The 25316-nt window shown below is 41.1% G+C and overlaps 2 protein-coding genes across 6 annotated transcripts in view; both read left to right on the plus strand.

The window, feature by feature from the left end:
* hoxb3a (homeobox B3a) overlaps window positions 1–25316 on the plus strand; it is a 79505-nt gene that overhangs the window by 20028 nt on the left and 34161 nt on the right. For 2 of the 5 annotated variants that reach the window (XM_080301036.1, XM_080301038.1), the window contains exons 1-3: window positions 366–723; window positions 11601–11644; window positions 21672–22058. The gene's annotated coding sequence lies outside the window, so the exon portion shown is untranslated. Of the gene's footprint in view, window positions 1–365; window positions 724–8478; window positions 9096–11600; window positions 11645–21671; window positions 22059–25316 lie in introns of those variants that run through there. The other 3 variants (XM_080301035.1, XM_080301034.1, XM_026165918.2) reach the window with 3 other exon arrangements.
* On the plus strand, window positions 15506–19895 carry hoxb4a (homeobox B4a). Its single transcript, XM_026165932.2, has 2 exons — window positions 15506–16380; window positions 17724–19895. The coding sequence occupies exons 1-2, from the start codon at window positions 15909–15911 to the stop codon at window positions 18026–18028; spliced, it is 777 nt and encodes a 258-aa protein (XP_026021717.1). The 5' UTR covers window positions 15506–15908; the 3' UTR covers window positions 18029–19895.

A 25316-nucleotide genomic window follows, 5' to 3' on the forward strand; every position in this document is an offset into this window, starting at 1 on the left:
AATCAGTTCTCGACTCTGCTGACCAACTCTGACAAGACAACAAACTACCCGCGGTGGACAAATTGGTCACTTTTTCTCCTTTCCGCCCGAACGAAGGCTACTCCCGGGCAAATTAAGTTTCCTCTCCTGTAAACAAGCGACTGAACTTTTAAACTCACCGGCTCATGGTGCTGCCGTTTCCCTACTCCTACAAGGCTTTCCTTCTGAGTTGCTGGGGTGGGGGCTGGACACAGCCTCTATCTCCTGCTTCTCCTCTGTGTGTGTTGAGATATATTTTTTAAAGCTAACCTCCTTCTACGTTGGGCTAAACTGTAGAAAAAAGAAGGCGGCTTTGACATTTACATGTCAAACAAATAAGGGTTTTTATCTCCAAGTTGGATCGTAAAGGTCAAGCCTGGACTCAGACTGATACCTCTCACTGGTTCGCTTGCAGTCACGTGGGGTCCCATAAGCTTAGTTTTATGGTTTTGGGGAGTTGACAATGTACTATATATTTCGCATTCTCCAAAGCAAGTGACGGTTTAACTGCTTCACGGGGATCCTAAAGAGGTCAGTAAAGTAGACAGAGAAAGGGAGAGAGGGAGTATGTGTGTGTGAGAGAGAGCAGGCCACTACTACTGGCCGCTACTCCAGCTCCGGTTCACAATACACTCAGAGACCGTTGATCTCCGCTCTGCTTTGCTCTGTGGACGCCGGAGAGAAAGAGCTTGGACTCACAGCACAGTAAGTAGTGACGGCTGTCTGCAAGTGGGGGCTAAGTGGGGAGAGGAGTCGGTAAAGTGTGTGTGTGTGTGTGTGTTAGCGAGAGAGAGAGAGAGAGAGAGAAACAGAGAAAGGGAGAGAGAGCGGGGGAGGGTGTGGAGGTGGGGGGTATAATTACCTTGTCACTCACTATGTAGTTCTAGGGTATTAATGCGCTGGCGGAGTGCCGCCAAGCTCCGGTGTATTTGCCAGCGACAATTAGGACTCGGAGAGACTCGGAAAGTCCTTGTCGTCGCCGGTTCGGAACGTCCGATAGTTATTACCTCACAGATGACGCAAGATTAGAATTGTCTTTGTATGTGCCAGTATCCCCGCATATACGCGTTTCATTTTGTGCATAATGATGACGCGCAAAGTAAGAATGGTAATTACTACTTGGTTTACTGTGGGGAGAGGTGGTTGGTAATAAACACAAAGAGACTAAATTCATACAGTGATTTTAAATCTGTGTGTATGTGGGTTATATGCTGAACTTTAGGAAAATAAGACGGAAAACCTGTGCGCGCTATTTTACCACTTCTATTTTGCATTTTCAAATTTACTTGAACTATTTTGATAATACGTTAGCTGAAAGGCTAATGAAATCACACCGAACAGCAAATGTTGCAGATTTCGGTTTATGTGATCTTTGAAAGCATAAAACTCTTGTGACTCATATGTTCACTCCGTTCATTCTGTGATCAAATAACATTTTTACCCACGGCCAAAGTGTGCGTAAAATGGATTTTGTAAAGGATTATGAGTTGGAAAAATCAGCCACTACACTGATGGAGAAGAACACGCAGGCGTGTATACACAGGCTGTGCTGATAGGCGTTCTTGGGGACAAGACCTTGCCCCCATGTTTTTCTATTTTTAATGCGGGATGCATGTGTGTGAAACAGCTTTGTAGATGAAAACAAGGCTCGCCAACTAAGTCCTTAGAGGTATTGGTTTTACGCCGGGGCTTGGGCCACACGCCACACACACACACACACACACACACACACACACACACACACACACACACACACACACACACACACACACACACACACACACACACAAGGAAATGCTGGTAAATTAACCCAAACCTGCCAGACCCCAAACTAGTTATTTTACTCTGACCAAAGTGTTACCAACTTTCACAGGTGCAGGCGCTGGAGCGAATATTGGTGAAATTGTTGACACAAATACAGACGCTTAAAAATGCAACATCAGACATGTATTCTAATACGAGCTAAGCGTTCATCACATGACACTAAAGCACCCTTGATGAAAATATAACTTTAGATTTAACCAAACCAAAACATGATAGCTTTACTTAAGCTAGCAAGCCTCTATCAGTCTTTAAGTTAAACGGATACCCAAATAAATACTCGTAAAGAAATGAGTTCTGGTACGGGTCCTTGACAGAACAGAATTATTGCATATTTTAAGGAAATGTTAACGAAGGTAGATGACACAAACATGATTTATTCAATCAGAACATAAGATTCACACAAAATACAACGCGAACTAATCGATTTAGCACGCTATAGCATATAGCCATAGTTTATCCTCTAAAATGAACAGGATTGTACATTTGTTTTATTTGTGACACGGAAAATCGTAGTTTAAACCTTTAGTTGGTGAACACCAGTACAATTTTATCAAGAAATATACAAGCTGGTCGTGTTGTGAGTAAACTAGGAGAAGAGTGGTAACTGTATAGCTCTTTTTCCGACCCTCCAAATCAAGCTCTTCTTCTGTCTAGAGTGGGACTGAAGCTGTCACACGAGCCATCCTCTGCCCCGTGCACGCACTCACCCTGTTGCTTTGAGCCATCGTGTAAATTGTTTAACTGAAGCTCAAATTTCGATACATATCAAGTCCAAGCTTGTTTCTATCAGTTCTTTTTTTTTTTTGAGAGGTCAGTGTCCACTGGTCTAGATCGCCATGGCGTCAGCGACGCCATAATAACTCCATAAAATGAACAGATTTCTTCATTGAAGACGGTGACAACATGAGGAAGATGATTCCCAGGCACAAGAGAAAATGCTGTCTGCTAAAAAAAATTCATATCTGTTTAGAGTTATTATTACGCTTAATAGAAACATGTCACATTAAGAAACCATAATTTGGAATAAAGCAGAACAAGGCCAAGATACGCTGTTTATGTTCTGACAAAATGTAATCTGTTCACAGAAGGATTTTTTATGCTGTAGTTTGATTTTTTTTTATTTTTAAGCAGTTATTTTGTCTGCTTTTTCAATCTAATAAAACCTCTCAAAGGAAGTATTCTCCACTCTGTTTTACAAAGTGTTTTGCAGTGGAAGTAAACCTGAACTAAACCTATTCTTACAATATTTATACATACAAGGCTCCTTCAAGTACGAGCCTATTTCTCCTACCTACCACCACAGAGTTAATCCTGTGGCCTCTGTGCTGCTCTAATAAGAGAGGAGAATTCCACTTTTCGGAAGTCCCTCTCTCCGCTCAAACTCTCATTTATTATGTTCACTTTACATGCGAAGTAAGTCCGGCTGGCTGGTTGGCCCGATGTATTTTCAGTCTGGGGATTCCTGGCGCTGCCCTTCGCCATCGCAATGATTTTTCACGAGCGTCACAAGAATGTTATTTTAAGTCATGTTTGGGATGCCATAAATTATTGAAGCACCGGTTGAGGGAGGAAGACTGGGATAGGGGAGTGAAGCAAGAAGGCTCTTTCCCTCACTGTAAACGTTTATCTGATAAAACAAATGAATTCCTTTTTTAATTAAAAAAATGTAGTTGATTAATTACCTTAAAATAATAGAATGTTTCCCAAAATCGCAATGGTTTTTATTTCAAGCCATTTTTAGTTTGTGGCGCAGTTAAGCACAGTCGAACGTAATTCCAAAAACAGAGAAATAAGGAAGATTTTTTATTTTTAAAAGACTTTTATTTAAATGTAATGTAATGTAATTTAATGTAGGTCCGTTTTATTTTGTTTTATTTATTATTATTATTATTATTATTATTATTATTATTATTATTATTATTATTATTATTATTATTATTATTATTATTATTATTATTATTATTATTATTATGTTCCTCCTTTTTCCGTTGGTTTATAAATACATACACACGAGCGTTTAGGGAGCGGCCTAGGTCCTTGAGGAAGTTTCAGTTCGGTAAACAGGAAGGCAAAAAAAACCTCCCTATTTCATTTTTCATCAATTTCCTCCTTTTAGTGATGATGCAGGAACACCTCCCTTTAGCACCAAGAGCCTACACTCTCCCTATAGCTCCATAACCTGTACACACGCAGGGACAGGACATGACACGCGTGACACAAAGTAGTTCCTTTTCTTGTCCGGGTAAGCGAGTGAGGCTATGACATGGGAAGGCGCAGCAATGGCTTTGTATGGGCTCCTTTGTTTTTGGTGTGTGTGTGTGTGTGTGTGTTTCCCGTTTATGTACACAGGGCAGCTCCAGTGTACAGACGCGCTTCTTTTCAGTATTATGTGTAATATGTGTATTATGTGTAGAGACTTGCTGCTCCTTTGAACCTGTCCAAACTGTCAAAAGGCGCTGAGTTTGGCTTTACAGCCTGTGTGTTGGTGATGATGAGTGAGGTGAGTAACTAATGCGATCGGCCCTTTTTCTCCTTCCCATTGCGCTGCAAAGGTGTGTGTGTGTCTGTGTGAGAGCGGCTGCTTTGTGTAGGAGTAAGTGGGGTGTGTTTTGCTGTGTTTGGTAGATTTATTGGAAGGGCATGAGAGAGCTATGTATATGTGTGTGTGTGTGGGGGGGGGGGGGGGGGGCTGAGCATGGGAAAATATTCAAATTGTGAAGAAATCACTGACTTGTGAGACAAAGTTATAAAATAAATAACTGAAAGAAAAACAAAAACAACAAAATCCAACTGCCAACCTTTGCCCATTTTCCGCAAATCCCTGTGTCTTTTCTTCCCTCGTGTCACTTGGTGTGATTGCGCTGCATTTAAATAGGCATTTGCGGCCTTAATATCTTCAGCATAGTCTTGGGGTGAACCACGCGGCCAAGCCTCATGAATAATGCATACCAAGAAGTCACCGCCAGGTCAGCAGAGCCTGTCTGCTGACCTGGCTCTACTCTGGAGGAAGAAAGGCTTGCAGGTCAGCGTTAACAACCCCCCCCCCCCCCCCTCTTTACAGAATTCAAGTGTATGTATATTTACCTCACCAACATAGTGGAATGAACAGGTGGTTGCTTTAAAGTGTTCTCCATTTTGATGGTAAAAAAGGGAAATTTGCCTAAGCCAAACGTCAAACTTCGACAATTTCAGGCAGAGCACTGGGCAAATAGACCGTTCAATTAACCCACCACCAAAAGGTTGACTATTAAACACACTACCAATAATACAATAGCCATAAAACCAGCGCTCATTTTGGATTTAAAGTTGCTAATTGAAAATAGCCTGTCTAAGTCACTGAAAGGCACCTACAATCAGCGCTGGATGCTGGGAATAAACAGAAAGATGCTCTCACTGACTTCCTAAGTGTTTGCACTAAAAAGGCCTTTATTAGTGGCCCTTTGTGCAATTTGAATAAAGCCCGGGTAACACCAGAACGGACTTGTTTGGCAATGGGTTATGAGAAAGTTCAGGTTATGTCAATATTTGTTCTTTTCAAATATATAATTTAATTTTGTTAAAGTTTTATGTATAGAAGTTGCGATCATTTTAGATAGTTCAGTCACATAATAGTTATCATAATGGAGAAGTATGCATTTAAATAACAGCAGATAGGAAGTAGCTTATAATAACATGCAACATATGTATAATGAAGGAAATATACACATTAACTTGTTGCAACAATCAGTGTGTCACCATCAAGCGTTTTGCCATCACAATGGCGTTTTGCCATTCCAATAATTACTGTGCCTTCTGTGCTAATTCATATTTTTAGAGCGCTTTGGGTGGTGGTGAGGTTGTACTCTTCTTTCTATTTACCTCCATTCTGTGGTTTCAACATGCCTGGGGAGGTCATATTTTTTCCTGAGAATGCAGCTCTCTTGCGCCGCCACCAGAGCCCGCTTTAGACCACTAGGAGGACGAGAATGAGCTCAAAAGACCCCCACGTGCCCTGCCCTGCTCTGCCTGTACCTCGCTCCCTCCCAGCACGTGCATCCCTTTGAATCCTAACTGACGATAACCTGCAACAACCTCCCGTCTATCTCTCTCTCAGTTAAAATACACAACTGTCAGAGCGGTCGCGCTTCTCTGAAGCTGATTGATGGTGATTGTATAAAAACACACAAGTAGCCTGTGCCATTAAGTGTAAGGTTCAAAAAGTAAGATAAAAAAAAATGTCATTTAAGCACTTAATTATCATTTCCTTTAAACTGCATTGCTAAGTAGCAGCAGACTCAGGTAAAAACACAAAACCAGGCAACATTCAGTCCAGCAAGCAAGTTATTATAGCCTTTAGCTACTATAGGTTTCCTCCGTCATATTCCGGCCCAGGGCAAAGACGAGGAGTCTTATTATCAAGAGAAAAACATAACTGGATGTCCGAGCTACTACCCAGCCTGCAGAGACAGGGTCACTGAGTTGAAGGGTCAAAAGTTCACCGTCTTGCGTGAGTTCCGCCCTCGTCTCTACTCACTCACTCCATCCTGGACCAATTGCTGTATGTCAAAGGCAAAAACGGAGGTAGTCAGAGTAGCCGAGGTTGGGAAGGGGGTACGGATGAGAGAAATGATAGCAGGAGGCAAAGGAGAGGCGAAGGCCTGACCTTGCCTTCTCTTCCCCAGTAATAACAGCAAAGCTCCTCCTGCAACAATAATGTGCGGGCGGGTAGAGAAAATGGAGGAGTCAAGGTGGTGGGAGGGGAGGAGGTAAATGGATGTCTGGGGGGATTACAGGTGTTTGGTACACATTTTGTTCACACCAGCTAGAGTTTGTTTCAAGTATTCACGTTATTTTTTTCTTCTTTTTTTACACCCTTATACTGAGATGAATTACCCTTAATACCGTTTGCAATAAATTTAAAGATTTCTGAATATTTGGCACACGCGTGCATGCGCGCGCTCACTTGCATAACTAAATATATGTGGTCTTCAAGCAGGGGTTTTATATTTGATACTAAGACATGTTGATGTGTGTTTGAGGATGCAAGTTTAGTAAAGCAGAGCTCTTCCTCTCCGGAGTCTTATAGGCACAGCCCCGTAAAAAACCCAAAAAAACAATCAAACTCTTATCTCGCTCTACATCCAAAAAAATATTACTCCCCTTATCTGATTTTTCCTTTGCGAGATTAACGTCCTGTACCGTTTGCTTGGATTTCCCCCACACGTCTTTTTCATTTTCTCATTCTTTCTTTCCGGTGCTGCTAATAATAACAGCAATAATAATAATATAAAATGAACTAAAGTTGTTATAGAAAATCTAGGGAAATTTAATAATTGTTGCAGTGTTACATTCGGATATTCGTCCAACTCGGGAGATGCTGCTCAATCATTTCTCATAATCTAATAAATTTAACCTTAAAGATGATGATTAGAAGTAATCTTAAACTGAACCTTTTCTCTTAGAACAGGGCAGTGTAGAGAGGGAAAGGATTTGGACTCTTGGAACAGCTGATTTTCTCAATAAATTAAAGAATAAACAATGAATCAACTTTGGCATAAAACAGGCTGACTTTTCGTCTTTTCCACCAGTACACATACGCACATCCTCCGAAGGTAATGGGGGAATAACTCAGTTCAAAAATGTTGCGTTTCTCTGGGTTCATCCAGAGTTCACCTCATTAATTCAGTGTATGTCGCAGCCCACGCGCCTGTCTGCCTATAGCAGAACGGTTTTAATAATCTAGCTTCCCCATTTGCCCGTCTATAAGTACCAGTTTCTTTGCCTTGGTCCTTATCTATCCAGATACATACGAAAATATAACCCAAACTGAACAGGTACCGAACAGAAACCTACATTCTACCGATAAAAATTTTCAAATTTAAGCGCTCTGTGGACATGTGGCTGCAGTGAACTCGATAAGAATCTATTGGCGGTTTGCAGAGCGTAATAATATCAACATAAATCCACCTGATACCCATGTCCGCAGGTTCCAAGACCGTTGAGCACAATACAAGCATCTGTTTATACGAACCCCGCTACAGTGCACTGCATTTGTTTGGACAAAATATTCTTTTACAACTCTCCGAAGAGGCGGTGTCGTTATACGATCTGGGTCCACATGACACCGTGCACTATTTATATCTATGCAACAAAAGGAAAAGGAGAAATGATCCTGGAAGAAAAGACTGTGTGTGTGTGTGTGTGTGTGTGTGTGTGTGTGTGTGTGTGTGTGTGTGTGTGTGTGTGTGTGTGTGTGTGTGTGTGTGTGTGTGTGTGTGTGTGTGTGTGTGTGTGTTTGAGAGAGAGAGAGAGAGCCCCTTCTTCCTCCACATGTACTGGCCATTTTTCTTCGAATTAATGACTCCAACTCAATTTAGTATGACAGAGAGAGAGGAGGAGAAGAAAGACAGAAAGAGGGGATGAGGCACAGAAAGGAGTGGAAGAGAGGTGGAAATGGCAGAAGAAAGGGTGGGGAAAGGGGAGGGAGTGGGAGAGTGAGAAAGAGAGGGAGAGGCTTGGCTTTGCTCGGGGTGAACGGGAGGTCAGCGCGTCTCACCAATATTAAAATGCGTACCGGGGACGCGGGGTGACACGCCTCGCCCGTTAAACAAAGAGTGTGCCAAACTGGCAGATTAATTTGAAAACTTGAGTTCATGCACACGCACACAACACTTAATGCCTTAAAGAGCCCACAGTCTTCACAGAAGCCCTGCTCTCGCGCTCTCTCAGCCCCAAACAGCTCCCCGTAGGACCGGAAAACACGGGGAACGGCCACCGGTGATGGGGGAAAGAAGAGTGCTTTATCACTGAACATTTTTAGCGCTTGGCTGTGATGTCGCAGGGTGAAGCTTTGCCGTTGTTTGCGCTGGATTGTCGCCATTACACTGGCCCTTGCTCTAACACTATCACCGCATTTAGGCACGGATTGTGAACCGTGCTGGTCTGACAGATCCTTGTTTACTCTCACCACAGGGTCTATCTCTGCCCGTGTGCCGGCACGCTCGTGAGCGACAAGGACTTTTTTTCTTTTTCGAAGAGGTCAAAAACATCTGTGGCGTCGAAAGAGAGGAAAGAGCGAGAGAGAGAAAAGGGAGACTGAGGTGTGAAAGCTGAATTAGGAGGGAGGCTTCGCAGTACGGAGGGAAAAAACGTGGAACGCAGCTGCCGAATTATTGCAGATGTAAAGAAGAAGAAGATAATGATAACATAAAAAAATGGTTGAGCTTAACGTGACGACGCTAGAACGGAAAGGAGGATCCGCGAGCTTCAGAAGAGTGAGTACAAATCGCGCTGTAGAAGAACAAGCTGCCTCATCTGCATATGTGTATGCCCGCATTTTACTCGCACCGTGTATTTGTGTGGCAGGTGCTTTGCCCACAGGGAAGAGGGGAAGACCACGTGTAAGAGTTGGTGCAAAACCCCCTCCTTACCTTCAATCACTGCCACCCTTCTCCCCCCCCCTCCCCTCCCCCCACCCTACTCACCCTTCGCAAGAATTTTTTTTACGATATAGTGACCTTATCAATTCATATTTTCGGACTGTTGGAGGCTGTGCACGTCACACTGCGGGGACATGAACTGTGTGTTTCATCTGTGAGAGCTACATTTCCTTTCAATACCCAGGCTATTAATTTGCTAGCCTAATTAAGCTTGGATCTATCCTACTTGAGAGTGCATTTTATTATACAATTTAGGGTGACTGAGGTTTTACATATCCAAGAAGCACAGTTTTTACTCTTCTCAACCAGATAGATAGATAGATAGATAGATAGATAGATAGATAGATAGATAGATAGATAGATAGATAGATAGATAGATAGATAGATAGATAGATAGATAGATAGATAGATAGATAGATAGATAGATAGATAGATAGATAGGGTGAAGGCCTTGCACCCTACTACAGATGCATGTGAGTTATTTTGATTCACCATTAGCATCGCTGCAGTTTTTTTCATATGTTGTTTCCTACGACCACGTGGTATATGAAGCTTGGGCCGATAAATGCCACAGTTTTTCAGGTGTATGTTACTGACCGCCTGTTTCTCTCTTCCTCTGGGTGTTGGGTTGTGAGCTTGTATTCGGATAAAACGAATAATTTGTTTCTTTTGTTTCTTTTCTGCTTCTCTGTCTGTACAGAGAAGCTATTCCTGGTCCTATATCATATGCTACTAATAGGACAAAAAAGTAGCCTAAGTTACTGCAAGCTTTATGTGTTAGTCTAAATTATTATTATTATTATTATTATTATTATTATTATTATTATTATTATTATTATTATTTGTCTTTTTAGTATGTTGAGTATTGAGAAGGCTTATGATTTCGCTGTATCAGGGGAAGAAGAAGCGATGTTTTGGAAATGTGAGGGAAATAATTATATTTGCTCTGGCTCAACCCACTTCGCTTATCTTGTTCTTTTAGCACTATTCAGTTGTACCTACCGTCAGTTTGTGAAATTATCTTTTACTCTCACAGACGAGCGTCCAGTCTCCACATAATAAATATATATATATATATATATATATATATATATATATATATATATATATATATATATATATATATATATATATATATATATATATATATATATATATATATATATATATATATATATATAGGCTGCTGCCCCCGCGACCCGGTCCCGCACAAAGCGGATGAAAATGGATGGATGGATATATATATATATATATATTTTTTTTTTTTTTTTTTTTTTTAAATTAATTAATTTATTTTTCTCTCCAGACGAATACTTGCCACAGGGAGGGACGTGCTGCAACGCTTCATTTTTCCCTCTCTGTCCGTTAATTTGCATGACAATAACCAGGGGAATGGAGCTCAATTTATTTTTCAAACTGCACAAAGAAGTAAAGCACATTTCTCTTCTTCGTCGTTGTCCCTGTAGCTTTTTCGCCTCGGTAATATTTCAGAACACTGACAAGTCCGGTCGCTGCACATAATAGGGCCGTTTAACCCTTCAGTATGTTCCCTCTAGTTTTCTCTTACCAGACTTAAACCATATAAGACCTTGTGTTGTGGGAAAGTTCTTAGTAGTTTAAAAATGTAAAAAAAAACAAACCATAAATAAATTAAAGTAAATTAAAAAAAACCCTTTCAAAATAGCAGTTTTCTGCTAGGATAGTATTGTATACGAAGCGCACGATTTTGTACTTCTAACACAAGTATAGCCTACAAGACTTTTTCATCTGTCTCTACTGTGAAATCTCACTATTGCTATCCCTTCAATGTGAACTCATACTTTAGTGTCCGTTTACATAACTCTGTTTCAAATAAGAATTTAATCCCAGTTTACTGTTAACTACAAGCATTGTGCGACAGGTGCTCTTAACAGCTTTCAGCGGTAGCTGAGATTGTGGGCTTCTGAGACGAAGACATTTGAAAGTCGTAAATTGTAATGGGGGCGGCTTTTAAACGTATTTATTCTCCTGCTCCCTGAATATTTTATTGCTTTTCATTTCACCCCTAACTTCTTGAGCTACCACTTGAGCCTATGTGGTGTTTCAGCTGTAAAAGGAATTGACCCGCAATAAAACTCACATGCTGAAATGCAAATCGCTGACCTTTTCCATTCTCTTTATTTCGCACTACTGCGTGCTGTCCTCCTTTAGCTCCACTCTCCCGCTTGAAATATGCGCTGATATTACGTTTACATGCTATAGCTTAGAGAGACACCATGACTTTTTAATTGTTTGACTGTGTAGCACTAAATTAAGTATTTTCGCTTGTGGACTGAAAACAGGACTGTCTGGTTGTTTCAGATGGGAGTGCCGCAGCTAGTGAAGTGGCCCTTAGCCTCCGACAGGTGAGGATTTATAATGTTTATCTAAACTGTAAGATCAAATCAGTGTATTTTACAACTAGTAAAATAGGCGAGACGGATCCTTATCATGTTTTGCTACTATTGCATAGCATGATGTCTAGATCATAAGACTCTTTTCTGGCAACAAGATCGCTTTGCTTTTGTCTCCTTGTATCTTAATACCTGTGAGTGTGTCTGGATCTGTGCTACGCACACTGACCTTTACCTGTAGCCCCAAACAATGGGCCGCCCGTCTACTGAATGGCTACTGCTGACAGACTTGACAGAGGGAAGGGAAGTGCCCCAGTCAGACTTAACACACCTTGATCGATACCTGAGATGACCTGCAAAGCATAGAGACAGGTCAAGGTTACAAAGAAACACACATAGATAGATAGATAGATAGATAGATAGATAGATAGATAGATAGATAGATAGATAGATAGATAGATAGATAGATAGATAGATAGATAGATAGATAGATAGATAGATAGATAGATAGATAGATAGATAGATAGATAGATAGATAGATAGATAGATAGATATTCTGTATTTCATTTCTATGTAGTAATACATATACTTTATGTTATATATTTATTGTATTTATTGTAAATGGTAAACCGTAGTAACTGTGATAATTACAAAATAACATTATTTAAACTGTAGGTATTTACCCATAAACCATAACTAATCTTTCTATCATATCACAGCGATCAGTTCCTTTAAATAAATCATAAATAGATCATAAATAAATAAGTTACTTATTTCAGTTGTTTTAATTAGCTGCACAACGAGCGTTAGAGTCACAAAACCTACGTGGGAGCAGCGTGACAGAAAATATCACTATATCAGGACAAACATGTGACCGAGAACAGCATGCCACTCCTTTATAAATTGCATTTAAATTGTTTATTTATGATCTATTTATGATTTATTTATAGGAACTGATTGCTGGGATATCATAGGAAGATTAGTTGTGGTTCATGGGTAAATACCTACAATTTAAATAATGTTATTTTGTAATTGTCACAGTTGCAACGGTTTACCATTTACAATAAATACAATACAACACACACACACACACACACACACACACACACACACACACACACAAATATATATATATATATATATATATATATATATATATATATATATATATATATATATAGCTCCCAGGCCTCTGGTAGAGGACCCGAGCTTGAAGGATAAACCGCCCGCAGGGGCGTGATGGGTGTTTTTTTTATATATATATATATATACATATATGAAGACATAAAAATAGGTCCTCCCTATACAATCCTCTCTATGGTGGCTGATTAGATCATTTTTTTGATTCATTTAAATCAGACTTTTGAAGACTGACTGCAATTCATTTAGTACAGTGAACGGACAATCATCCATTTATTCACCACTCCATTCATTCTTCAGTCAGATGCTCAGAACTATTTCTGATAGGACCGTGTTTCCCTGTGCCAAGTGATTTGTCTTTTCTTCATTAATTTGTTTTCATTCTTTTAGTTGCTGCACAGTTGGAGATGCCAGGATCTTTTTTCTTCTTCTTTTTTTCTTTCTTTTCCTCTTTTCCCCCTTTTGTGACTAATTAGAACTTTAATTCTAATTAAATTTTATTTGAGTTACTTTTGTAGAGTTCATGAATATCTTGAGATTCAATCAAACTTTTTTTAATTTCAAAGTCAAAAGAAAAAGAAAAAGAATTAGCATTTATTTACCAAAAAATGTAGTTGATGAATATATATATGTGTGTGTGCAGTCATTTAACGCACATTCCATTAAAAACAAGTAAGGCCTCTTTTGTTTTTGTAGGCCATATTTATGCTTGCAGCTCCACAGTGAAATTTCAGTACTGGAGCCCACCTATATTGCTTGCTCCGACCACTTATACCTTATCTCACGACTTCATTCATATATATATATATATATATATATATATATATATATATATATATATATATATATATATATATATATATATATATATATATATATATATATAATATTTCTTGTTTGGTTTTGGGTTTCCTTCTTCTTCTTTTTTTGTTTCTTTGCTTTTTTGGACACCGTCGAGTTACAGGAAGCGTGAAAGTATTATAACTTCATAACTTCATCTGCCAACTCCCCACCCGCGGTGAGAGGGTCACGGGTCAGAGATAGTACTGACGAATGGAATTTTCCTATAGTGGCAACACACGGGAATTTCTCTAAGCAATAAAATCCTGTGGACGGCGTAGATATGCGCCCCCACACCGTCACTGTCAGTCAATGTCTTCTATATCTACCCTGTAGATCCGGATTTGTGTAAAAATCATTAATAAAATCACAAATTCGCTTCTAGGGGAGTATATAGTGGATTTATACACAACGGCGTCGAAGGATCCAATACAATGAGGAGAGGCCTTCAGCTACGGTTCCTGGCTGGTACAGCTTTTGTTCAGTTAGATTTTTATAAAATTCGTTCGTTTAAAAAAGAGGGGGGAAAAAGAAAGAAAGGAAAGGGGAGTTTTGTAATTTTCAAAATGCATTTGGACACATAAATACAGATGTGCATTTTAAACCACTTGTGTCTGTTCGGTGATAAAACTCAACTGTTATTTATTCTGGTCATCAGAACGCTTTGCTGTCTTCAATCCCAACTCCGGGCTGAATTGGACTTTTTATTTCTTGTTGAAAAATGATGCTGCCTGCTTCACTGTTCATTCGAGAAGGCGTAAGGGGGTGGGGGGGGGGGGGGGGGTCGAGACGGTCAATTTTCTCGAAACAAAGGACTTTGACATCTACATCATCATTCCCGTGTTTGTGTGCGGGTCTGAGCATGAACCTTTTATCGTATAACACCAGCGAAAGCGGACTGCAACTTCTCCAATCTACCGAACGCATAATTTGTGTTTTCTTTTGCTTTAAATGTGTTTTGCCACGTTTTGATGCTGATGATTATAGAAAAAGCAATTCTGTGCAAAAGGTAGTTATAGAGAATAATCAGATTTATCAGTGGTGCATGCTGGAACGTGCTTCCCTTGTCTGCAAGTAAAAACCTTTGTTTTTCGCTGTTTTGTTAAAGTAAAAAGAAGCGACACCAAGCAGAGATTGAGACTGTGCTACATGACACTGGGTCAGTATCTGACACGAGGAAACACAACTCTCAAAGTCTGTGGCAGCTTGTGTGAGATGGTCAAAGTTGGCAAGATGGGTTCCAAAACAAAGAGCGTCGTACCTCTGTTCAGTAACAGCTCAAGGGCAAACGCATGGAGTGCGTGGACTCAATATGCCACGGAAGTTGATATTAGGAAGTGCGTGGAAACAAGTCCTGTTTATTCATGCGATCCCGGTCCAGGCAGAATTATTATGCGAGGCCAGTTAAAAATGTGAAATGTTGAATGGAAGCCTGTAGGAGCAAGTTTTTTCTCTATTCTTTTTTTAGGGGGTGGTTGGTCCCGTCTCTAATGCAAAGGTCTGCCGGTGATTTAGGAGGTATGTAACCTGAATTAGTTGATGAATTTTCTATCGATCCCAAACAAGCCAAATTTATCTCTGACACAGTGCTGCTGCTGGGTGGCGGCGCAATAGAAGAGCCGGGCCACTCTCCAATTCTCGTTATTAGCGATTAGCGAAGAGCAGGGAAAAAAAAGCACATCCAAACACACACATCAACTTTAAATCTACCCAGCACTTTCTTTCTGTTGCTTTTTCCTCTGCATTTGTCTATTTAAAGTTCCAATCGGACGCGTCAGAAGCAGAGAGGGTTCAGTTGCAATGCGGCGTGGGGCGTGTGTGTGCGTGACTTCGTGTGTGTGTGTGTGTGTCGTGGGGGGGGGGGGGGGGGGGGGGTTACTCTTCATCTGCGCCGTACTCTTTTGCTCGACTTTGTCAAAGCAAAGCAGAGTGGATTTTTTATCGTCAGTGACGCACTTTGTTAATTTTATAATTCTCCGTCTGCTGAGGTGGAGAGATATAAAGAGGAGACATATGGAGAGAGACGGGAAAAGTATTGAGCGCCCACGAACTGAGGGCATATAATAGTGCGCGTGCTGGGGCCGTGTTTATCCTTAATCCTATTTCCTTATCCGGGGTTCCTTCTGGATGTGCGCCATTGGCCGACTGTAGTCACGTGGTGTCTTAACTTTGTTCACTTGACAGAAAAGTAGGAGGGTTCAACGGAACAGGAATAACCGAAGAGTAAAGGGATGAGATATAAATTTTAGTTATATATTTTCCAAGTAGGTGCAGTTCCACAAAAAGACAGAAATTAATGGCCATGAGCTCCTATTTGATCAACTCCAACTATGTGGACCCCAAGTTTCCACCTTGCGAGGAATACTCACAGAGTGACTATTTGCCCAGTCACTCTCCGGATTATTACAGCTCCCAGAGAGAGGAGCCTGCTCCCTTCCAGCCGGACTCTCTTTACCACCACCATCAGCACCACCCGCACCAGAACCACAGCCAGCAGCAGCGAGCCGAGCCTCCATACACACAGTGCCAGCGTGGATCGCAGACCGCTTCGGTGGTGATGTCCCCACGAGGTCATGTCGTCGCCCCGACCGGACTGCAGACCACTCCACTCCCGGAGCAGAGCCACCGCTGTGATTCCGTGACACCGAGCCCGCCTCCACCTCCGTCTTGCGGTCAAACACCCCACAGCCAAAGCAGTTCTTCCCCAACAAGCACTCGTAAGGACCCCGTAGTGTACCCGTGGATGAAGAAAGTTCATGTAAACATCGGTAAGAGAAGCATACAAACTTGTTTCTCCCCCCCCCCCCCCCCCCCCTCTCTTTTTCTTTGTGCCCGTGTATAGTCAGCTAGGTTTCCACCGTGAAAAGCTCCCCCGTTTTTTCCTTAGGAGTAGTAGGAGAGTAGCCTTTGGGTCGAGATTTACGATCGTCTGTTTGCGGAGCCAATATAATTACACCCTCCATAAATTTTTATTACACCTCTTCGCTGAGGTGCCTTTTGAAGTCCGATCTCTCGCTCGTCGGCTCTAATTCGTCGCCTTATGACAACTCAGACCGAGCCCATAAGTTAGCTTTTATGCTGTGATAATTTGATTTTAAGTGGCCGGGTTGTATAAACGGTGTACTTTACTCTGTCTAGCCTTCCTTCCCCAGTCGTTGTTCCATGGGAGGGAAAGTTTTATAGCAGCTGAAATATTCATGTTTATGGATCCGGTCGTAAAACACTAATGCAAGACCGAATAGCTGCAGTCTATTATAGTTTATCTGTGATGCTTTAACATACTTGCTGCATACTGGGATAAGCGGAGTCACTTTTGCACCGTAATGCACTCACTCCGCTTCGCTGTATACTTGACAAGAAAGAAGAAGAAGAAAGCTTTGTTTCTTTCATTTTCATTCTCTCTCTCTGCTTTCTCTGTTTGCTGGCTGCGTAAAAACCGTATGTTGCAGTTTTTGAAATTTGTTGAATCATTACCTAATCTGTCAGTGACTGTCGTACATATTACCCACCCCTTCACCCCTACCGCAAACGTTGCTGTACCACCACCTTTTATTCCTAAACACCAAGTAATAGACGATGCTACAATCTCTCGCATAACATGCTGAAAGGGACGCTGCAATTGGCCCTGCTGCTTGCCATGATCCTGTATTGCAATGCCGGTCGTACGTTGCGCAGACGTGTCAGTACAGCGCCGCTTTTCAAGCTTACATCACAACATTTGGACATCAATTGCAAGCTGGCAGTATTGCCAGGATTCCCACCACCGCAGGGCCCAGAATGACACCTGACAACACGTTTCAAAATATAATCTCCTCCTCAAAGGAGACACTGTAAAATAAACCAGCCAGGCTGTAAGCTCGGCGTTTGACAGGAAAGGATGAAAGGGGCTGCAGTCATGTCCCATTTTGTAGATCCAAACGCATTATTATTATTATTATTATTATTATTATTATTATTATTATTATTATTATTATTATTATTATTATTATTATTATTATTATTATTATTATTATTATTATTATTATTATTATTGTTGTTATTGTTGTTATTATTATTATTATTATTATTACATGTTAATGCTATAACGTTCATTGTTATTATTTCTCTACAGTAAGTTCAAACTACACTGGGGGTGAGCCGAAGCGCTCGCGAACGGCCTACACGCGCCAGCAGGTTCTAGAGCTCGAGAAGGAGTTCCACTACAACCGGTACTTGACGCGAAGGCGCAGGGTGGAGATTGCGCATACGCTGTGTCTGTCGGAACGGCAGATCAAAATCTGGTTCCAGAACCGGAGGATGAAATGGAAAAAGGACCACAAGATGCCCAACACCAAGGTCCGCTCTGGAACAGGCAGCAACAATACAAACTCCCAGGCTCTAGCCGGATCCCAGAGCCGTTCTTCCGGACCACTATAGCCCATTCTTTGGCTGTTTGTCTGATGCAGGCAATTTGTCCTTCCCCCTTTGCTCCCTGAATCCCACACTGAAAAGACGGGCCTGACACGCTTGCAACCACCGGAACCTGCACTTTGGGCCGGAATGTTTTTGGTATGGGGGGAGAGAGAGATGTCATAGCCGCCGTTCTGGCCCTGATCTGCGCTGATGTTTCTCACAATAATATGACCTTATGATGTAAAAAGGGATGGCAAGGGAGATTTCCTTTATATATGAAAATGATCAAAACTACCCGAAGAAGATGAAAGAACTAAGAGAACGTTGCTTTCGCCCGCTTTCCTTCTTTGCCTTCCTCTCTGTACTCGTCCTTTTATAATCCTCTCTCTCCCCCCTCTCTCTCTATTATCCATCTCTCTCTCTCTATTTCAAACTCTTTCTCTCTCCTTCCCTCTGACAGACCAAAGGGTGGTAGGCTGAAGATACTGTTCCCAGCGCGTGTGTGGTTCTTTTCCTGTTCCTTTACTATTCAAGACTTCTTTTAATTTAAAGATGTATCCTCGTTTTCATCTTTATTCATGCCAAATTCTGCCCCCGTTTGTAATGTTTATTTTGTGGGTATATAGCAAAAGGGTGAACTGCTCTTCCCAATACACCACTCCCTACGACATCCGTACTACTACTACTACACACACACACACCATCACCACCACCCTCTCCCCCATTGTCACACTTAAGGCGCACGTGTAATATATTGAACTCTCCTTTGGTCAAGTGAAGCATTCTTGCACTCCATACACACTCATAGAAAAGCCACACGTGCTCGCTTACCTCTATGTGTCCTTATAGTACTTTAACATACAAACCACGATATGATCCAAAGTAACACCAGGCAGTTTGCCGTCTTGCTGTTTAAACTGGTGCTTTTGTTTTGTTAAACGGCGAACTATAGTTCTTCATTTTTAGTTCTAGTTCTTTTTGAATTTAGTGTTGAAATATAAAATGTTGTTGATGCTGAGAGTGACGATGAGCGTTTTGTGATCAGTTGATTTTTCGTAATATGATGTTGTATACAAGCAAACAGTGTAACAGGGTTATTAAAGTGAAATTAAGTAATTTCCATCAACTTACAAAAGACACTAATGATCACACCAAAATCCCGGTACAGATACTTTAATGATGACAGAAACACAGCACTATACGATGTACTACCTATTACCTCATTTCTGTGTGTGTGTGTGTGTGTGTGTGTGTGAGAGAGAGAGAGTGTGCTCGCGCGTGCGTTTGTGTCTCTGTCTATACGCGCTGGATCGGACGATATCGATAAGTTTATTTTTTTATGTAATTTTTTTCGCTCGTTTAATGAAGTGAAAGCTTTCTGAGCTCCTATATTTTTAAAATTGTGTGAAAATATATTATTATTATTATTATTATTATTATTATTATTATTATTATTATTATTATTATTATTATTATTATTATTATTATTACCTGCCATACAAAAAATCTTGTGGACATTTAAAAAGACAATTCCACAACTGTGCAGCAAAGAGACATTCATACAAACAAGTATCCTCTGCATGAAAAGTGATTTATTTCTTTTTAGATGCCCCTTTGTTCTTTCTCCGCGCATTAAATGCGCGCGCACTTCATTTTCTCTTTGCCCCTTCCTCGTTTATTCTTTCACTTTGTGTCTCTTTTTAGATATTTTATTCTAAAAGTGTTATTTCTTTCCACTGATGCCATTTTCTTAACATTCCAAAGATCCCTTTCGATCGTTATTGATGAAATGGTGCTGGTGAACATGTGTTACATCCCCCGATGTGTATGTTGCTCCGTCCTCTTATTTGTAAATAGTCCATAGACATTTAAATAAATGACTGAAAACGTACCCTTTCTATCTTATTATTATTACTTGTTATTTTTCCATTTTCTATATGTAAAATGGGTTTTCTAGGAATAACAGTTGGAGTCCTGTTGAATTTTACTGTTTCTGCTTACCTCCCCAGATTTGAGTAGTAGAAGAAATGCTTCCATACACAACAGTTTCATACAATTTCAAATTTGGTTTTTCCTGCAAAGGCAAAGCAACCTGTCTTTCGAAATCAAGAGCCTGCGATGATTAATCTGTCCCGGCCGTGAGTGATCTTGGTACATTACATCCTGTAATCTCGTTTTAAATCACAAACCGTCCCTCCGTTTCGCGGCCGTCCTCCGGTTAATTTAACGGCTGCTCAGATGCGCTTGCACCGGACCGACACACCATAGGTGACAGCTCCCCTCCCTTCTTCCTTTCTGTGTGTAGTTCTGAAGAACAAAATTAGTTTCTCGGTTCGTGGTCTCTTAATGTGCTAATGAGTGTAATTTTTGCACCACACTGTTTTTTTTTCTCTCTGCTCCTTTCGTTGTTTTCTGGACTGCTGAGCGCGCCCGCCCGCACACACACACACACACACACACACACACACACACACACACACACACACATATATATATATATATATATATATATATATATATATATATATATTACAAAAAGGGAACGGGCCCGCACCATAGCTCAAACCCTGACAACCAAATAGATAATCAACAAGACGAATGGCTTCTTTTGTAAGGCGCGGCTCCCGTATTAATTTTCATTTTCTTTTGTTAGAACAGGTATCGAAAAATATAGAGAAAAGGGAGGGGGGCACGAGAAAATAGCATTCTTCTCGATGAACTTTAAACAAAAAAAGTGTGCCCCCCAAATTGGTTCTCTCGTATTCCTCGGCCCAGAGAAGATTCCCTATTACTTGTTGGTTGATTTCTCCCTGGGCTTCTTGCCACACAGACTCACGTTGCCCATTTATCTGTTTTCTTCCCATTTATGAGAGGTTTCTCCAGCGCAAAAAGCCACCTCCAATTAAACTGTACCCCTAGATGTGCTCGGGCACCCACTCGAGTCAAAACAGTAAAATCGTACATTTCACTGTGTCATTAGTGAAACATTTAATCTCGTCTTTTGTTTTTCTATATTAAACAACGTGATTTAATCCAAAGATATTAGGCCTGCATCTCCAGTTGTTAAAAGTAAGCATACATTTTCTTCCTATATTGTGAGAACAATAGTGGTTTAATATCGCCTCCTTCACCCTGAGGCTGTATACCCCTCCTTATAATATGATATTTGTGTCCAAATGTGGTAATATCTGCCACACATCAGTTGTCCCATATTGGGAATCTGAACACATTCGCACACACACACACACACACACACACACACACACACACACACACACACACACACACACACACACACACACACACACAATGACGACCTAAATGACGACCTAAAGCCCCATGATTTGCGTGCAGGCTGACAATTTTGCATAATAAAATACACCAAAAAATCCTTATTATTTATTTATTTATTTATTTATTTATCAGCCGGGTCGTTCTGCTGCTTCTGTGAAAGCAAGCAGATTTTTGTGAGGATGCCCAACCCCCACCGCACACATATCAAATCTCTGTGGAAAAAAAAAATGTTCACCGCCATTATTTTCTGGACAGGACAGAGGGGACGGCCCCTTAAGAAAAATGCGAAAATTATACAAGAAACAATCATTAATCACTTGTTCTTCTTTAAACAGTTCTTTTACTTTTCTTCTTCTCTATTGTCATCCGGCAGCCACACACAAGACCCCTTCTGGAGGTGGTGGTGGTTGGGGGGGTTGCCAGAGGGACAGAAGAGAAAAAAGGAGACGTCTTGGAAGACACTACGAAGACACCCCCCCCCCCCCCCCCCCACACACACACACACACACACACACACACACACACACACACACACACACACACACACACACACACACACACCTCCTTTACACACACGCCTCCCCTTTCCACCCAAGCTATTTTTTACTCTACATAAACATGCTGCCATAAGAAGAAGAAAAACTTTTTTTTTCTTCCTCGTTGGAAAGAAGAAAATCTCTCCAAAGAACTCCAACAAACCATTCAGAAATCCCTCACGACGAAGCAGAAGATGGCTCACGGGTCGATAAAAGTAAGAAAGGTAAGGGCCTGAGACTAAATTTTGTCTTTTCTTTCTCTGCTTTGGCTTCTGTTGCCTTGTGTTGTGGTGTTTTATGTTTTTATTGCCCCCCCGCATTTGGCGAGGTCACGCTGTAAGAGCATTTACGGCCGTGGGGTTTTTGACTGCAAGCGCTTTGGGAGTGTTTGTGTTGGAATGAGCCTGTGTGTTGTGCTCTTTTTTTCCTTCAGTTTATGCAACCATTGGTGTCAACTCTGCGTCTGTTTGTCAACCACGAGATCCGACGCTTCCTAAACAGCTGCTGTTGTGCGTCGAACGTGCTGCGGTGCGTCTTTTACGCATAGTATTTGTAAAGAGCCCGTTTTTGTGTGCTTTTTCGAAAGGCAGATCTTTAATTTTTGATAGGTTATATAATATTATCGAGTTGCTAACTTAACAAGGATGCCTATGGAGTCCCGTATTACTCAAGGAAAATTATAAATGTTGTTGCTAATATGTGACAGAAAGGCCCACGAGAATAATTTCTGGTTCCTGGAACGTATTATGCATTGTTTCTTAGCTACGTTTCTGCGGTTATAAAGTGTTTCTGTGGTTTAGGACCTATACCTTTTAATGAGATATTGTTAGTGTATGTGTATGTGTACTTTGTTTGCCAGGTGCAGGCTACAGACACTGCAGTGGGAATATGAATAATACGGCCTTCAGTTAGACAGGGGGGGGGGGGGGGGAATTAAGCGAACTGAGGGGGCGCGCTGGTTAATGGATACTGTCTCGGTTGCGCTTCAAAACAATTTAGCTCGAAAAGAAACGGTTCGCGAGGCTTTTCAAATGAACTGCCAATGATCGCCGGTCGCGATGCGAGCTCAGGGCCTCTGCTATCTGCTGAGCCTAACAGCGACGGCCTCAAGAAGCGCGTTCACTTCAGTTTGACCCCTTCAGAAATCAATCTGCCAGCGATTCAAATTAAGGGGTAGCGTTCTGCTAGATGGGCCTTCAACCTCTCAAGGGGACGCGTGGTGCGGCGTGATTCGATGTGTGGAAAGGAAGGACAAAACGGAATAGAAAGAAAAAAGAGAAGGAGAGATGGAGGAGGGAAAAATCAATGGTCATACACGGAATGGCCAAGCTAAGGCCACAGAGGGTTCAGCCAGGGGACACGTTTTTTTCTGACCGATGAGGTCCAGTGGCTCTGAAACCAGAGGCTGACCTGTGGCTCCCCTCTTCATCCTCCACACCACACCTACCCCCTCTAGTCCCTGTCCCCCTTGACCTCACTAGGTTGCGCTCCCTCGGACATTCCCAGACCTCCAGAGCCACCAGGCCATTTAGTCATAACAGACTGAGTTCAGGGCACTGTAACCCAGGGGTAACAGTGATATCTCCACTCCCACACCCAAACAGACAGACAGCAGACAACTCATCCACCTCTACAGGGGTCAGTAAGAAGCCACTTCTGACTGGGACTTCAACTGAAGTGTGGTGTAGCGGTTTGAGTCATCTGAAACTACTGGAAATGTCTTTCCTTCGTTGAACCCTCTGTCGTTTAGAGAATATAAGACCGGGGCTCTCTGCGTCTGGTCCTGAGAGCTAAAGTGCGAAACTGTGTCGTAGATGTGTTAGGTCTGATGCTGCGCAGACCTCGATGATAATGTAAACACAGCATGCCCCTTCTGTCTGCATGGCTGCAAAAGCTGCTAGTAGCCTTTTAACTAGTGGACGTTCACGCCTGTGTGTGTGTGTGTGTGTGTGTGTGTGTGTGTGTGTGTGTGTGTGTGTGTGTGTGTGTGTGTGTGTGTGTGTGTGTGTGTGTGTGTGCGTGTGTCTTCAATAGTACTGATTCAGCAAAGCAACAAGTATATGAACAAGAAGTTGTGTATCAGTCATAACAGTGTCTGTGTATATTTATTAAAATTATAAGACATTTCAATTACATTAAACTTCAAAAGACATTTTAAATGAACCACTAAGAAGTAGTCAGACATTTATACATGAGCTGCTGTGAATTCACTGGTGGCGGAATCCTTAAAACTGTGCTATGCACTTTGCCTTGCATCGGGAAAACCTTTGACTCAGGTCAGCCATGTACTATAGCGTAACGATAAGATGATCGTTAATTGACAGTTTTTCCACTTACAGCAAATGTGAAGCTGGAGTAGTTCAATGCCACAGTTTACAAATAGTTTAGGACAGGACAGGTTGAAGTTTATAGAACTCTGATTTTCTGAGTATTATTGGGAATCTTTGGAAACTTCTATCATTTCTTTTTGCACAATCTGTTTTTCCCTGTGACCCAGCTGATAGTTAGCAAAATATATATTTTTAAATGATCTGGTGTTTTCTAGTTATTACATAAGGTTTATAGGGTTGGCAAGGGTTTGTACAATCACAGTTAACTATAAAAGTATTCAGAGTAACCATGTCAATTTTTACGGTTTGAAATGTTCAAACATGTTATGCTTATTTTGGTAGTAGTGCAACATTCGATGAGTCGGACACAGTACATACAGACACAGATGTGGGAAAACGTACAAAAGCTGTAGACCAGCTGTTTTGTTAGGATTTTTTGTTTTTGTTTTAACTTACATTTCTGTCAAGTCCCGTAAGAACTAACGGATGCAGTTTTAAAAATAGGCAAGCCATTCCAGCATGTGACAGAAAAGTGTTTTTGTGCATTTTGGTAACAAATACCGCAGTCAGGTGAATAAATCTATAATACAATATTACAATTATGTGGGGAAATTCAAACTTGACCCATCCCTCGATGTTAATGTTGAGTGTTAATGGATATTGAAATACTATAATATGATTCATAAAGGACCAATTCTTCAAGTGACTTAATGTAATTTCTACTTTGAGCTCTTGCAGTTTCACTGAAAAACAAACAAACAAACAAACAAACAAACAAACAAACAAACAAACAAACAAACAAACAAACAAACAAACAAACAAACAAACAAACAAACAAACAAACAAACAAACAAACAAACAAACAAACAAACAGTATCTCTCTTATATCGCAAAGGTCTGCTGAGCTTTCCTTTACTGAAAGATACTTTATACCTGTATGCTTGTGTGAAGTGTTTTCTCTGTAGCTTGACTACTTGCTCCTGATGCTTCACTTAATCCAAAAGAAGACTTATTTTGTAGTGTCAGGGGGATTAGCATGTAAATAACTATAAAGTTAAAAGCATGAAACAGCCGGGGATCATACAGACAGATGTGACCTGCAGTTTACAGACAAGCAGCTCTTTGCTTTGCACGCTGTTTGGAGGCTCTGAG

This window comes from Astatotilapia calliptera, chromosome 4, assembly GCF_964374335.1.
Source record: "Astatotilapia calliptera chromosome 4, fAstCal68.1, whole genome shotgun sequence".
Lineage (NCBI taxonomy): Eukaryota > Metazoa > Chordata > Actinopteri > Cichliformes > Cichlidae > Astatotilapia > Astatotilapia calliptera.

What these genes read in the sequence shown, in the direction of transcription:
- hoxb4a (XM_026165932.2), top strand. Translation starts at nt 15,909, where the DNA reads ATGGCCATGAGCTCCTATTTGATCAACTCCAACTATGTGGACCCCAAG. An exon ending in GAAAGTTCATGTAAACATCG is followed by an intron (nt 16,381 to 17,723) that starts GTAAGAGAAGCA and finishes ATTTCTCTACAG; the next exon opens with TAAGTTCAAACTACACTGGG.